The 15813-nt window shown below is 34.8% G+C and overlaps 1 protein-coding gene across 3 annotated transcripts in view; it reads left to right on the plus strand.

Annotated features, from left to right (window-relative positions):
- Kiz (kizuna centrosomal protein) overlaps positions 1 to 15813 on the plus strand; it is a 128982-nt gene that overhangs the window by 35512 nt on the left and 77657 nt on the right. For all 3 annotated transcript variants that reach the window (XM_047540090.1, XM_047540089.1, XM_047540091.1), the window contains 2 exons: positions 5677 to 6322; positions 6803 to 7103. In XM_047540090.1, the coding sequence (XP_047396046.1) occupies positions 5677 to 6322; positions 6803 to 7103 (947 nt within the window). The remainder of the gene's footprint in view (positions 1 to 5676; positions 6323 to 6802; positions 7104 to 15813) is intronic.

Here is a 15813-nt window from a genome sequence, read left to right on the forward strand (position 1 = left end):
AAACCCTAATGTTTCTGGATTAGAAATTTAGTTAGTTGTTTTATAATTATTTTTTCCTAGTCCTGAATCAATATCACATTGTCTTCTTTATGATAAATGCTAATATATGGTAATGTAGGTCTCCTTTTTTTCTTACAGAAGTTGCTTTCCCATTTTTTCACATTTCTTGATCCTTAGCTCTTCCCTCTGAATCTTAAAATTGGTGTGCTTTGCACATTCTTTATGAATTTTTTATTCAAGTTTCATTGGATTTATATTTTGAATTGATCAGAATGTCATTTAAAAATATTTAATATCCTAATCCATAAATATAAAATCAGTCAGGTGTCAATTCAGAAAGAAAAAACTCTGTAGGTATCTATTTCAACAGAAAGGAATTTGATACATGGAATTGACAGATGGTTGAGCTCCTGGAGTAAGCATATATTTACTTTTTAGTTTTCAATTTGTGTCAAATTCTTTTTGGTTTTTGACACTTTAATCAGAGAAATGAAAATAAATAACTAATATTTTCCTTGTGGCTTAAAAAATGCATATTTTGCTGGTGAGTGAAGGAATCTACTGTATATGTCTGTTAGGTCAGTTCACATTCTCTTTTTCCTTTTTGATCTTTGTCTAATTCTTTCCATTACTAAAAGTTGTATATAAAAGTCATCAGCTATTATTGAATTTTGTGTTTCTCTCTTGAGTTATCTCAGTTGTTGCTTCATGTATTTTAGGGCTCTGTTATTAGTTGTACACATTTCTAATAGTTATATTCTCTTCACAGGTTTATCCTATCATTATAAATTGTCCTTTGTCCCCAGTAACAGTTTTTGTCTTAAAGTCTATTTTGTCTGGTATTAGTATAGCCATTCCAGCTTTCTTTTGGTCACTGTTTCCGTAGTATATTTTTTCACAAGGCACTGTTTATATCTTTTTCCATCCCTTTACTTTCAACCTATTTGTTTTTGAATCAAAAATTAGTGTTTTGTAGATAACATATAGTTTGGTCATATTTGTGTGTGTGTGTGTGTGTCTGTGATTTGAACCTGGGAATGCTCTACTACTGAGCCACATACCCAGCACCACCCTGCTTTGTGGCTTTTTTTTTTTTTTTTTTTTTTTTTTTTTCTGTACCAGGGATTGAACACAGGGCTCTTAACTACTGAGCCACATACCCTTTTTATATTTTATTTTGAGACTGGTTCTTGCTGAGTTGCTTAGGACCTCACTAAGTTGCTGAGGTTGGCTGTGAACTCATGATCCTCCTGTCTCAGACTCCTGAGCCACTGGGATTACAGGCATGCACCATCATGTCTGGCTATTCCCCTGTTGTTTTTATTTATTTAATTTTTGGGGGAAAAGTTCTCACTACGCTGCTCAGGCTGACCTCAAATTTCTGATCCTTCAGCCTTCCGAGTCTCTTGGATTGTGGGTCAATCATATTCTTTTAAAACACATTCTTTTAATCTCTGTCTTTAATTGAAGTGTTTAATTCATTTACATTTAATAGAAATACTGATAAAATCTTTATCTGATATTTTATCTGATATTTAATAGAAATACTGATAAAATCTTTATCTGATAAAATCTTTATCTGTTTTCTGTATGTACCTCTTTTGTTCCTTTATTTCTCCAACACTACTTCCTTTTCTGTTAAACAGAATATTCTAATGTGCAATTTTAATTCTCTTGATGTTTCTTTTCCTATTAGTGCCCTCATAGTTCAATTAGCATGTTTTATAGTTTGGATATGTTTGAGTGTGTTCCCCAAAAGTTCACTTGCCTGGAAGGTTGGTCTTCAGCATTATGGTATTGAAGTGATGAGATCTTTAAGAGGTGGGACCTAATGGAAAGCAGTTAGAACATTGAGAGTACTGTCCTTAGAAGGGATTAATTGTCACTCTTGTAGAACCCTGGTTAATTCCTGTAAGAATGAGTTGTTATTTATAAAAGCAAGCATGACTCCTGGATCTTTCTCATTTCCTGACTCACCATGTGATCTCTCCCTCTTATACATGCTCTCACCATAATGCCATTTACCATGTAATGAAGCCAGTCTTCACAAGAGCCAACCAGATGGTAACACCATGATCTTGGGTTTTTAGAACTTCGATATATAAATAAACCTCTATTCTTTATAAAGTGTACAGCCTCAGATACTTTGTTATGGCAGTTTAAAATGGACTAAGACTACATTTCTAATAATCTAGTTTGTATTAATATCAACTTAATTTCAGTAGCATATAAAAACTTTGTATAACTCCATTCTCTTTCTACTCCTTTGTCATATTGTTATAATATAAGCCATAGTTTTGTGTCTTATATGTTGCATATTTTTTAAAAGTATTTTTTAGTTGTTGATGGACCTTTATTTATTTATTTGTTTGTTTATGGTGCTGAGAATTGAACCCAGTGCCTCACACATGCTAGGCAAGCGCTGTACCACTGGGTTACAACGCCAGCCCTTTACATGTTAAATATTAATACAGATTTCTAATTATTGTTTTGCAAAGTTGTCTTTAAATCATGTAGTAGAAAAAAGTTGTAAACAAAAAATACATATATGCCATCTTTTGTTTTTACCAGTTTAGTTCCTTTACTAGTATTCTTTATTTCTTAACGTAGATTTGGGTTACTCTTGAATGTTCTTTTATTTCGTCCTGATGTGTTTTCTCTAGTATTTCACATATGGCAGGTATGGTAGTAACAGATTCTGTCTTTGTTTATTTAGGACTATCTTAATTTCTCCTTCACTTTTGAAGGAAAGTGTTGGTAGCTATAGAATTCTTGATTGACAGTCTTTTACTTACAGTACTTTGAATGTGCCTACTGACTTCCATGGTTTCTGATGAGAAATCAGCTTTTAATCTTACTGAGGATTCCTTGGATGTGAGCATATCACTTCTCTATATTTGCTGTCAAGATTCTTTGGGGTTGGAGTGTAACTCAGTAGTAGAGCACTTTTCTGGCATGTACAAGGCTCTTCGTTGGATCACCGGCATCACACATACACCAAAAGATTCTTTGTCTTCAATTATGATTTGTCTAGATGTGGATCTTTATGAGTTTCTCCCACTTTGACTCCATTTAGCTTCTTTGATGTATAACTTAATTTTCATCTAATTTAAAAGTTTTATTCCATTATTTCTTCAAAACTTTCTGTCTTTCTTTCTAAGACTTTTAGTTTATGCTTATGCGTCCCACAGTTCTCTTGAGGCTCTATTCATTTTTCTTCGTTCTCTTTTGTTTCCTCAGACTGAATAAGCTCAATGGACCTATATTCAAGATGGCTAATTCTTTCTTCTGCCTAGTCAAATCTGCTCCTGTGGCCCTGTAGTTAACTTTTCATTCTGGCAATTGTACTTTGTGTGTGTGTGTGTGTGTGTGTGTGTGTGGTGCAGGGAATTGAACCCAGGGCCTTGTGCTTGCGAGGCAAGCACTCTACCAACTGAGCTATATCCCCAGCCTGCAATTGTACTTTTTAACTGCATAAATTCCACATTTATATTCAGTTCTGTTTTTTATAACTTATATTTCTTGTATTGATTTTTTTGGGATGTTTGTATGTGGTGCTGGAGAGGGAACCTAGGATCTTGTGCATGGTAGGCAAGCACTTTTAATACTGTGCTACCCCCAAACCCTATAATTAATATTTTTTTATTAATGATTTCTATTTGGACATTATTCTTATACTTTATGTTAGTTCTTTAGATGTGATTTCTTTTAGTTCTTGAACATATCTAATATAACTTAATGCCTTGAGTTAATTTAATTCCATACTTGGGCTTCCTTAGAAACAGTTTCTATTGGCTGCTTTTTTTTTCCTCCTTGTAAGACCCATAGTTTTTATTTATTTATTTATTATTATTATTTTTTTAATTTCTCATCCTTTTTTGTTGAAACAGATATTTTAAATAATAAAATGTGGCAGTTCTCCCCCTCCCAGAGTTGTTTTTGTGTTTTCTGTTTAAGTGACTTTCCGAATTAATTATGTAAAGTCTGTACTACTTTTTATGTGTGTTCACTGATGTTTGTGTTAAGTTTATTTAGTGAGTGTGGGTAATGATTAGAGCTTTCTTTAAATACTCAGAATTAGAATTCTCATAGTCTTTGCCAGGAGGCTCTGGTGTGTGTTGGGACATGCTTTTCACACTCATCCAGGAAGTTTACAGTCTCACCTTAGTCTTTACTTCCTGCTTGTACAGTGCTTCAAGGTGAGCCAGAGGTGAGAGTTTAGGAACTTCTTGAAACACTTCCTGAGCATACCTACATCCCTGAGCTTGTAGGTAACTGTCCAGATTCCCAGAAATAGGCTCAAGCTTTTCAGACCCACCTGCTGGCAGCTCTTTCACCAGCTTTTCCTTTAAATTTTTAAGCTTGTTATTGTTTGCAGCTGGTTTTCATTGTCAGTACAGGTTTTCAAATTTACTACAGACCTCTGGGAGAAGGGATGGGAATAAGATAAGTTAAAACACCATAAAGCTCTCTGTTCTTATTAAGATACAGCTGTTTTTCTTAAATAAATGCTCCCCCAGGTTGTTGCAAGCCTGGTTAATTTCCAGATTTCTGAAAAGTCATTCGGAAAATTTTTTCCCAGTGTTAACTCTTGAGGAGCAGAGAAATTAAAAGGTCCTGATTCTACCACTTTCTCTGACATCCCTGTCATTGGTTCACTTCAGAGTTACTTCTTTTACTTTGGAATAGAAAAGACAGTGCATTTGAAAAGAAGCAAGGTCTGGATTCTGTTTCAACTATGTGTATGACATTTTCTGTCTTAATATTTGGCCCTTGGTTTTTTCATCTACAGAGGGGTGCAGATACATCCCCCCATATACTCTATTTGTCTCTGTGAAATAAATGTTCTTATATGTGCAGAAGTGTTTTGGGCCCTTTGGAAGAAAAGCACTGAAACTTTCTCAGGGCTTCATGCTTCTTACCTCTAGTTTCTCTTCCCTCTGTGCATCCTTGATGAAGCCATCGAACCAGCTGCTTCAGTATCTGCTTGTGCTCTCTTTCTCTGTCTCTGTAAGATCATACTCATTCTTCCTATACATATGCCAATAAATGGAAACTGCTTTAAATTTCTTTAAAATTACTTGAAAAGATGGTCAGGAAAAACTGGTATTATTTACAGTTGGACTATAAATTATCAATGTTTTGTACATGATGCAATATATTCTAATGCTATCCTTAAAGTAATTATCAGAAATTTTTATATTACATTTACTAGAAATAGAGTTTTGAAACCTCCAAAAGTCTTTTGTATACCCCCTCCCTTGATGTTTTTTCCCTTTGGTCAAGTTACTCTGTAGCTCCATTGAATCTGAGCTTCTCCATGAAGTCCTTTTAGAATTCATAACTTTTTTTTGGTTTTTATTGCAAAAGCTATACATAACATAAAATTTCCATTTTAATTTAATTTTAAGCATGCAGCTTAATTATGTGAAATACCTGAATTTCTTTCTTTTTTTTTTTTGCATTTATAGTTCCTTGGCAAAAGTCGCTTTGTAAAGCACCATTGTTATTAAAATTGAATAGCATGGACTGTACTGTTTTTTCTTCATTCATTATGTAGGAAGGAGCAAGTTTTATAAATCATGATAAGTGGTGATTTCTACAGTTGTGCTTCCTTTCATTTTTAAAAACAACCTAATTGTTTATACATGATGTTTAACTCACATCTCTTTGCAGGTTACAGTGCAAGCAGGAATTAACTTGGGGACAACTATGTCAAAAGGATTGTATCAACCAGCAACAATGTTCATGGGCCGCCAAATGTCAGCCATCTCAAGCCTTGGAGATTTCAGTACAGAGCAGAAATCTCCCCAACCCACAAAGAACTTTTCAATTCTTGACCCACATTCACACCAACAGACAGCCCAGAGAAGCAATGTGACAGACAGCTATGTAGTACAAACTAATAGTGACACAGAGTGCTTAAATAAGTCTGACAAAATAGATGGAAAGACATCTCTTCAGATTGGTGAGAAAATGCCAGTCACAGCCAGTGTATTGTCTGAGGAGGAACAAACTCATTGCTTGGAGATAGGAAGCAACATACATCACAGCAAGAGTAATTTATCTGAAGGCAAAAAGTCTGCTGAACTTCATTCCTCGTTACAGGAAAGATTAAGTCCAGAGAACAGAACCACTGATTTAAAGTGTGACAGTTCCAGCAGATCAGAAGGATCAGAGGGAGAAATACTGACACGAGAACATATTGAAGTTGAGGAAGAAAGAGCCAGCCCGCCTGTCTCTGCGATATCAGTTTCAGAACACTGTGCATCTGAAAATAAGTGGTCTCAAGAGAAGCATTCTGCTTGGGAAGGTTTCTCAGGTGGGATGAGAGGCTGAGTGAGTCTGTAGATTTTTGTTAGTGTTTAGTTTTTCTGGGTGTTAGTGATCTTACATAAGGATAAAATATACTCTAATTTTGTTTCTTTATCAAAAACTCAAATAGTAATTATGTTAAGGAATTCCGTTTCATTGAATTCATAAATGTGTACCTTTTTTTTACAGTTAATTTTCTGATTTTCAAACTCACTGATTTTCTAAAAAATACTTTAAATTATTTTTTGAGGGCAGTAGTAGAATTCATGTTTAGCATACATGAGGTCCTGGATTTGCTCAAATCCAGCCCAAAAATAAAAAAAAAAATTAAATAAAAAGTAAGGTAAAATATTTTTGAGTTTTTAAATACTATAATTAGTTGTGGATTATTTCTACATATTTTTAACTGTTGAGTAATGCTGCTCCATGTTACCTTGATTCTCCCTGAAATTTGTGATCAGTAACCTATTTATATCCCCTTTTACAGATCATCTTGCCCATGAAGACCCACAGTTACAAAAAATGCAGGAAGAACAGGAGGAGGAAAGTTTGTGCAGTAGCAATGACCTCACAGTCTCTATAAGTGAAGATGATCTGATTTTAAGGAGTCCAGAACCACAACCAAATCCAAGTAACAAGATAGAGGGAAAAAATGGAACAGAGACCTTAAAATTAATCTACTCTGAGCAAAAAAGAGATGCCCTTTCCACTGAAAAAAATAATCATATTTTGCAAACCCTAAGCTTTCCTGATTCAGAAGAGGAGTCCTCTGCTAACTCACCAAGAAAGTAAGTCTTTTTTGAAAAAAACTATTCTGTATTTAATTATACATATTTTAGAATATCTATAATTAGATAGTCTAATGTTTTATTCAGCACTCAACCATGAATGTGTAAATTACTTAAGTTTCATAATTAGTCCTTTAGGTGAGATCTGATTTTCTTCCTTTTTTTTTTTAAAACAAAATAGCTTTTTAAAGTCTAAGTATCATTGAATTGTGGTGATTTGCAATTTATAATCATATCCAAACAATCTCTGGTTTGTTCATAAATCATTTCACCCACTTCCTGCCTTTAGGCCTTTTAAAATAAATCCATTTTGAAGTTTTGCTATGATAAAAGGTGACAAATGGGTAAACTTACTAGGTATTCAGCTGTAGAGACTAAAAACTTTAAAGATTTAGAGACTAAATTAATTACTTTATCCTCAAATTAATTGTCATTTTTTATCGTAAGATTAAATAAGCTAGTAAGTTTTTGCCATTGTATATCTAAGGTATATTTCCTCTTAGGAGTATAAATATGAGGATATTGGAGTCTCTAAGACAAGAACACAATTATATATTTTGTGCACTTACAATATCAATCTCATAATCAAATCTCTTTCAAGAGCAAAAGGAACCTAAGGTAAAGCTCACCTTCTACAGGTGTCACATAGATCACTGGAGCAGAACCCTCCATAGCCTTCCAATCCCCATGCCACCCCCAGAACTTTCAGTTACACCGTGATGCTGGTCACCTTTCATCCCAACCATCCTGACAACAGTGGAAAACTAAGTAACCATTCTTTTATATGAGGGTATATGTTATGTTTCAGAGCACCCTTGTACCTTTTAATACATTGCCTCTTGCTGGATATGGTGGCACATGCCCATAATCCAAGCTACTCAGAAGACTGAGGTAGGAGGATCCAAATTTGAGACCTACCTAGGCAACTTAGTGAGACCTTGTCTCAGAATTTTAAAAAAATAAAGAAATATAAAGAGCTGGGGATATAACTCAGTGTTAGAACACCCCTAGGTTCAATCTGTAGTACCACTTAAAAAAAATTTCCTCTTATTATTCATTGTACACTTACCACAAAAAGTTTATAGTCTGGCTTGGATGTTCAGGATATATTTATTAAGAGCATGTCCAAGTACAAAGCACATGTACTATGGATGAAAGAACTAATGTGGTTTCTGCTACTGGGAAATTTGATTCTTTGGAGAGGCAAGCCAAATGGATTTTTTTCTAGTAATAATACATCTCATCAAAGAGGTACAAGTATTACATCACAAATCATTACACCAGAAACTATTACTAGAAATAGAATTTATCTGTTTTGCATTTTGTGTTTGTAGGCTTATTTTTATGGCAACATATTGGAAAAGTTAGTACTGTGGTAGGCTAACTAAGGGACTACCATATTTACCCAAGAATTGGTGGTTAAAAAATCCTTGTGTAAGTATGTGGAATTACTGTTTAACATTTCTCTAAATGTCAAAAATGTTCTATCTCCCATTCTCCTCTATGAATGACCTTTTTCTATGACCTTAAATCCAAGGTCTTTGAATTTTGGAATGTAGTTTCAAATATGTATTAGAAAATACTGGCATTTGGTAAAATTTTGAATACTTGTGTTAATAAGACACACTGCAGATGAAAAGGTCAGTCAATAATGGTTGTGTCACTCTCATCATATTTGATTTTTTGTGGTGAAATAGGTTGAACATGGTTTTAAATAATGCTGGTTAACTTGCTCCTCACTGCTTTTAAAGATACATATTCTCTTAATTTACTTTTTAGCATGATCTCTTATTTTCTTTTGCTTTGAGAGTTATTAGTCTGGGACTATAGTATCATATTTACAGAGTTAATGCCATAATCTCAGAAGTTTAGAATCTCAGTTTACTTTAGAGTCTACCAGGGGCCTGGTTAAAAATCATGTGAATGAATTTTAGTTAGCAAAGATGAAGAAATGGGGCAAAGAAAAACAAAGAGGATGTAAACAGGAATGTGGAACCTCTGATTTGGTGATAGTGATAAAAACAATCATGATGGCTATTATGGGTTAGCACATCTGTGTGCCATCTGAGTTACTATGCTTGAACTTGGTCTTTCATTTCCTAGCAGCTAATGTGAGAAGGGATGTGCAATATTGTTGGATAATTCCCATCTAAGGAGACAGTTGAAACCAAGTGTTGTCTTGTTTTTTGCTTGTATTTTTAAATTTTTTAAAACAGCTTTACTGAGGTATAGTTCACATGCTATTCAACTCACCCATTTACAGTGTACAGTTTAAGGCAATTGAATATATCACATTAATTTTAAATGTTACAGTAAAGTATATGTTACACAGAACTTGCCATCTTTAAATACACAATTTGGTGGTGTTAGTTATACTCTAGTCCCTGGCAAGTGCTAATTTACTGCTCTGTGAATTTTCCTATTCTAAGTACTGATTATAAGTAGAATCATACAATATTTTTCCTTTTTATGTCTAATTTCAGTTAGCATAATGTCTTCAGGATTCATCCATGTTGTAATATATATCAGACCCTCATTTCTTTTTTATGTTGAACAGTATTTCATTATATGTATATACCACATTTCATTTGTCTATTCATCTGTTAATGGACATTTGGGTTATTTAAACCTTAAAAGTCAGGTTTGTTTGTTTTTGTTTTTTAAGTTTCATGATCCATTCCAAAGCATGCTTCCAGACATTGAAAACCAGACTGTAGTTCATGTGCCCTCCATCACAAGCTATATTGAACTCTTTTCACAAGAAAGCATACTAGAATTAAACTGAGTAAAATAAATGTTACTAAAAAGGATGACCTCGAATCTCTATTCTTTTCTTTGTGCAAATGTTGGTACAGAGCTGCATAACTTGAAGTACTAAGGTTTGTTATTTTTCATGTGACAGTTGGCCCAGTGTTAGTTGAGGCCACTAGGATGACTTGACTTAATGGCTGTCATCATCTGAGAAGGCTAGTCCGGCCTCTAATCTAGTGGTAGTAGCAAGGTTCCCAAGACAGCAAGAGAGCAAGCCCAAGCACACAAGTGCCTTTTAGTGTCTTCTTGCATCATATTTGCTAATATCCCTCTTTGTGAACAAAGTCGCAGGACCCAGCTCAGGAGAAATCCAGTTAATCTTTTTGGAGGAGGAGTAAAATTGCATTGCAAAAGGGTGCACACACAGGGATGGGAAGTTTATGGTTGTTTTTGGAAATCTACCATAGTGATCCAGGACAAATGCAAATGAAGAAAAGATTAGTGTGAGTCCAAAGAACCAGAAAAGGTTTTATGGGAGGGCCAGTGCAGCATCTGGAAGGCTGGGTGAGTTTTAAATAATGATGGAAATGGCAATTTAGGTCTGGAGGAAGAACACATGAAGGAATGCAGACACAGAGGACATGGGGGCATGGATTGACCAGAGCAAAGGGACCCTATGACTGAGGGCTTATTGAGGGGTCCTGTGGGAGTTGGGCTTTAGTGTCACCTGAGGAAATTTTGAGAAAGGCCTTGAATATCAGGTTTATGAATTTAGACTTCCTTTTTGTGTGTGTTTTGTAGAACTGTTGAAGGTTATTTTAAGAGAAAGTCAGATAATGAGTAGCCTGATTTAGAAGGATTAGTCTGACAATATTAGTTACATCAGGATTAATTCTCCATGTGGTAGGCAGAATTCTGAGATGGCCTCAAGATACCTGCCCCGTTTTGCATGTTCTGTATAATCCCCTCACTTTGAATGTCAGGGAATTGGATGGATTTCACTCCTGTGATTATAGCATTTTATATAACAGGTAAAGGTTTTATAGACATAATAAAAGTTCTGAATCAGTTGACCTTAAACTAATCAAAATGAAGATTATCTGGGTGGGTCTGACCTAATCAGATGAGACTTTAAAAGAGAATGGGCCCTTACTAAAATCAGATTGAAAGCAGCTGAGATAGTCTGAAAGAAGCCAAATGCCATTTTGTAGAAAAACTACATGGCAGGGAATGTTTTTTACAGTCTTGAAGGACTGAGTCCTCAGTCCTACATCTGCAAGAAAATGAATTCTGCAGTAACCATTGAGCTTAGAATTGAACCCCAAGCCTTAGATGAGTTTATGGCCCCAGCTAACACCTTAATTTCAGCCTGATGAGACCCTGAGTAAAAGACCCCACTAACTCATATCCAAATTCCTGTCCCATAACAGTTATAATGTTTGTACTAAGTGCCAAATTTGTGATAACTCATTATGCAGTAATAGAAAATTAATACAATCCAGTTGAAGAATTGGAAGCAAAGATTTTATCTTTGAAAGGACTGTATGGTTTATAATTGCCTACCCATAACAACCAGAAGCAGGCTCAGTCAGATGTGTTCAGGGCCCAGTGTGTGAATACATGGTAACAGGGAGTCAAGCAACAAGCAACCCAGCAGCCAAGGGAACCTGAGCTTTCCCTTGGTCTGTACTCTCATCATTTTAGCAAGTGTGTTTCCATTCATGACCACTTTCAGGTAAGCAGGGATAGAACATGGTAGGGAGATTAATAGGAAACTAGGAAAGTAGCTGTGCACATCTGCATTAACCAACAAGCAGTTTCTCATGCTAACATATTTCTCTGGCTCTTCTCTAGTGAATGCAGTAATATATTCAGGATTTTTGTTTGTTTTGTTTTGTTTACAAATGCATAATAACATATATCTGACTTTATAGCAGTATACAAAATAGTATAGAATAGTTTTACTGCCTAAAAATCCCTCATGCTCCATCTGTTTATCCTCTTCTCTTTCCTCAACCTGTCTCTGTAGCTTTGGCTTTCCCAGAGTGTCATATAGGTGGAATTGAGTCTTTCAGATTTAACTTTTTCACTAAGCAATATTTTTTTAGGTTCCTCCATGTCTTTTCATGGCTTGCTAGTTCATTTCTTTTTAGCTCTGAAAAGTATTTCATTTTCTAGATATAAAATGATTTATTTATCCTATTCACTTATTGAAGGACTTCACTTATTGGTGGCTTCCAAGTTTTGTCAATTATTTAAAAAGCCACAATCAACATCCATGTACAGGTATGTGGACTTAAATTTTCAACAAATTTCAAAATTTTCAACAAATTTCAAAAATTTTCAATTTTTGGGTGTATATCAGGAGCACAATTGCTGAATCATATGACAAGCTTCTGTTTAGCTTTGAAACTTACAAACTTCCTTCTGGATTGTTATACCATTGTACTAACAATAGTACTGGATGAGAGTTCTTGGTCCACATACTTGTGAACATTTGGTATTCTCAGTTGTTTTTTTAAATTTTAGCCATTTTTATGAGTGTGTAATATCTCACTGTTGTTTTAATTTGTAATTTCCTAGTATGGTGTTAACATTCTTTTCATATGCTCTTTGCTGTCTTTTTATCTTCTTGGATGAGAAATCCATTCGTATCTCTTGCCCATTTTTAATTCAGTTGTGTATTTTCTGATTGCATTTTAATAGCTTTTTCTGTATTTTGATTATAAGTCCTTTATCAGAAGTATAATATGTTTTGCAAAGACTTTCTCCGGGTCTGTGGCTTGTCTTTTCCTTCTTTTATCTGTGTCTTTTACACAGCAGAGATGGTAGAGAATTGACATAATTTATTCCTTAAATGTTTGATAGAATTCACTAATGCTTGAGGCTGGAGGATCACAATTTCAAGGCCAGCGTCAGCAACTTACCGAGGCCGTAAGCAACATAGGGAGATACTGTCTCCAGGAACTTGGGATGTAACTCCTCAGTGTTAGAACACCTCTGAGCTCAGTCCTCAGCATCAAAAAAAAATAATAATAATTAACTAATGAACCCATTTGAGCTTAGCTTTGGAAGGTTAAATATTGATTCAATTTATTAAATACATACAGATATTCAGATTATCTAGTTTTCTTTGTATGAAATTTGGTAAATTATGCCCTTCAAAGAAGTATCAAGCATAAGTTGTTTGTACTGTTCCTTTATTATCCTTTTAATATCTGTGGAATAACTAATAATGGTCTCTTTCATTTCTGATTTTTACATCTTCTGATATTTGTCTTTTTTCCTTGGTTAGCTTAATGTAATGGACTGTATAGTTGTGTCTCCACTAAATTGCTGTGTTGAAAACCTAACTTTCAGTGTGGCTATATTTGGAAATAGGTCCTGTGAGGAGGTAATAAAGGTTATATAAGGTCATAAAGATGGTCCCCTAATCCCTCAGGCTCTTGCCTTTATCAGTGGAAGAAGCACCAGAGTTCACTCTTCCCTACCATGTGAAGAAATAAAAAGATGGACACCTGCGAGCCTTATTAGGAACTGAGCTGGCTGATACCTTGATCTTAAACTTCCCAACCTCCAGAACTGTAAGAAATAAATTTTGGTTGTTTAAGCATTTTGTATTTTGTTTGCTCTGAAAGCATACTTCTATTCACAGTAATGATTTCATTATTTTAAATGTGTCAAGGTATGTTTTTGTTGTCCAGAACATGATCTTTCTTCATGTATGCTCCTTGTGAGCTTGAGAAGAATCTATATTTTGCTGTTGTTGGATGAAGTATCCTATAAATGTCACTTAGATCTAATTGACTGATGTTGCTATTCAGTTTGTCTCTTTCATTACTAAATGCTTGCTGGATCTGTCAGTTAGTGATAGAGGTATGTGCAAGTCTTCAACTATAATAGTGGATTTATCTCTTTCTACAGTTCTACCAGTTTTTGCCTGTGTATTTTGATGCCCTGTTGTCAGGCATATACACACTAAGAATTTTAATGATATTTACAGATACAATTTTTTGATATTTGTTTTCCTTGGTGTTCTCTGAGCTTTCCAGATTATGGTTTGGTCTGTCATTAGTTATGGAAAATTCTCAGCCATCGTTACTGCAGCTATTTCTTCTGCTCCTTTCTCTATTCATTCTTCTTCTGGTATTCCCATCGCATGTATATTATATCCTTAGTAGTTCTCCAACAGTAGTTCTTGGATATTCTATTCTATTTTTCTATTCCTTCTTTTTCTTTACACTTTAATTTTGGAGGTTTATTTTGACATGATCTTCAAGCCCACCAGGTCTTTATTTTTTTAAGAGAGGGAATCTGGCTACATTGCCCAGGCTGACTTTTCACTCCTGGGCTCAAGGAGGATAAAGGGATCCTTCTGCCTGATCCTCCTGAGTAGCTGAGACTATAGGCCCGTGTCACCATATCTGGTTACTTATTCTTTTCCTGATTATGTCTGTCTACCAGATGTTATGTATTAAATATTGATGTTTACCTTTTTTGTTTTGAAAGTATATAATTCTTCTTTTTAAGGCCCCATATTAAAGAATTAAGACAGTCTCCCTTACAAATATAGTACCTTAATGAATAAAATCCATCCTTTAATTCCATTTTGATTCAACCAAAATTTCCTGAATACTATTAGGCCCAAAGCTCTGTAGTGTAAGCTATGAGTTCTGGTAATTTAAAATATGATTGAAAATTCTTTAGCATTCCTCTTCACCTTCCTTTGAATCTGGGTGGACTTATAACTGTTTCAAACAAATTGAGCATGAGTAGAAGTTAATACTATGACTTCTGAAGTTGAGTTATAAAAAGTCATATAGTTTTTACCCCTGTTTGCTGGAACACTCACTCTTAGAACCAAGAGTTATCATACAAGAAGTCTGGTCATGCCATGGCTATTGTTGCTAAAGAAATTATGCTTAGATATTCTGGTCTGTAGTCCCAGTTGAGTCTTCTTCTTCTGTCCCCACCAAGGTTTAAGATGCATAGATGACTTTCCAGACTAGTCCATCTTCATTATCACCAAATGAACTCTCCTGATAACATGTGAAACAGGAGTATTGCCCAGTCAAGCCCTGCCTGATTTCCTAATCTACAAAACCATGAACTACTAATAAATTGGTTATTGTTTTAAGCTACTAAATTTTTTGTTTTTGTTTTGTTTTATTTTTTAAAAAATATTTTTAAGTGATCCAGGCGAGAGGTGCTGTTGTTTTGGACTAGGATGGTAGCAGTGGAATGATAAGTGAATAGATCCTGGGTATATTTTTACAAATACCAGGAGAATTCGATACAGATATAGATGTACATTGTGAGCAAAAGGGAGCAGAAGGATGACCCCAGTTTGGGGGCAGAGTTACCAGGTGAATAACCATTGAGTTATTTATTGAGATAAGGAGCATATAGGAGACATAGGTTTGAGGGAAAGACAACTAAGATGGAAGTTTGGGTTATGTTAACTTGAGATGCCTTCTTATCATTGAAGTGGAAATCCTGAGTAGACAGATGGATTTTATGAATCTGAAATTTAAAGAGAAGTCAGAACTAGAGAAATAAATTTTTAAATCATCTGACTATAAATGTATTTTAAAGCCATGTACCCTGAGAAGATTGCTAGAGAGTGAACCTAAATAAAAAAGAGGCCCAAGGCCTAACTACACAATCAAGGTCAGGAAGATCAAAAAGAACTAATGAAGAGTCTGAGGAACTATAGGGAAGTACAAGGAGAATCAAGTTGTTGCAGATGCCAAGTAGTGTTTCAGGTGGAATTTAGAAAGAGTAAATAACCTTAAAAAAACTGGTCAGTGGTACTGCCAGGGTCCAAACTGACATGTAATGTCCAAATTCATGCTCTTAATCTTTTATGCTCTACCACCCAAATCCCAGTCATAATGGTGATATACCCTTTAAAACACCAACCCTGCCAGGCAGTCTTGTAAGAGTTTTTGTTTTGTTT

This window comes from Sciurus carolinensis, chromosome 2, assembly GCF_902686445.1.
Source record: "Sciurus carolinensis chromosome 2, mSciCar1.2, whole genome shotgun sequence".
Lineage (NCBI taxonomy): Eukaryota > Metazoa > Chordata > Mammalia > Rodentia > Sciuridae > Sciurus > Sciurus carolinensis.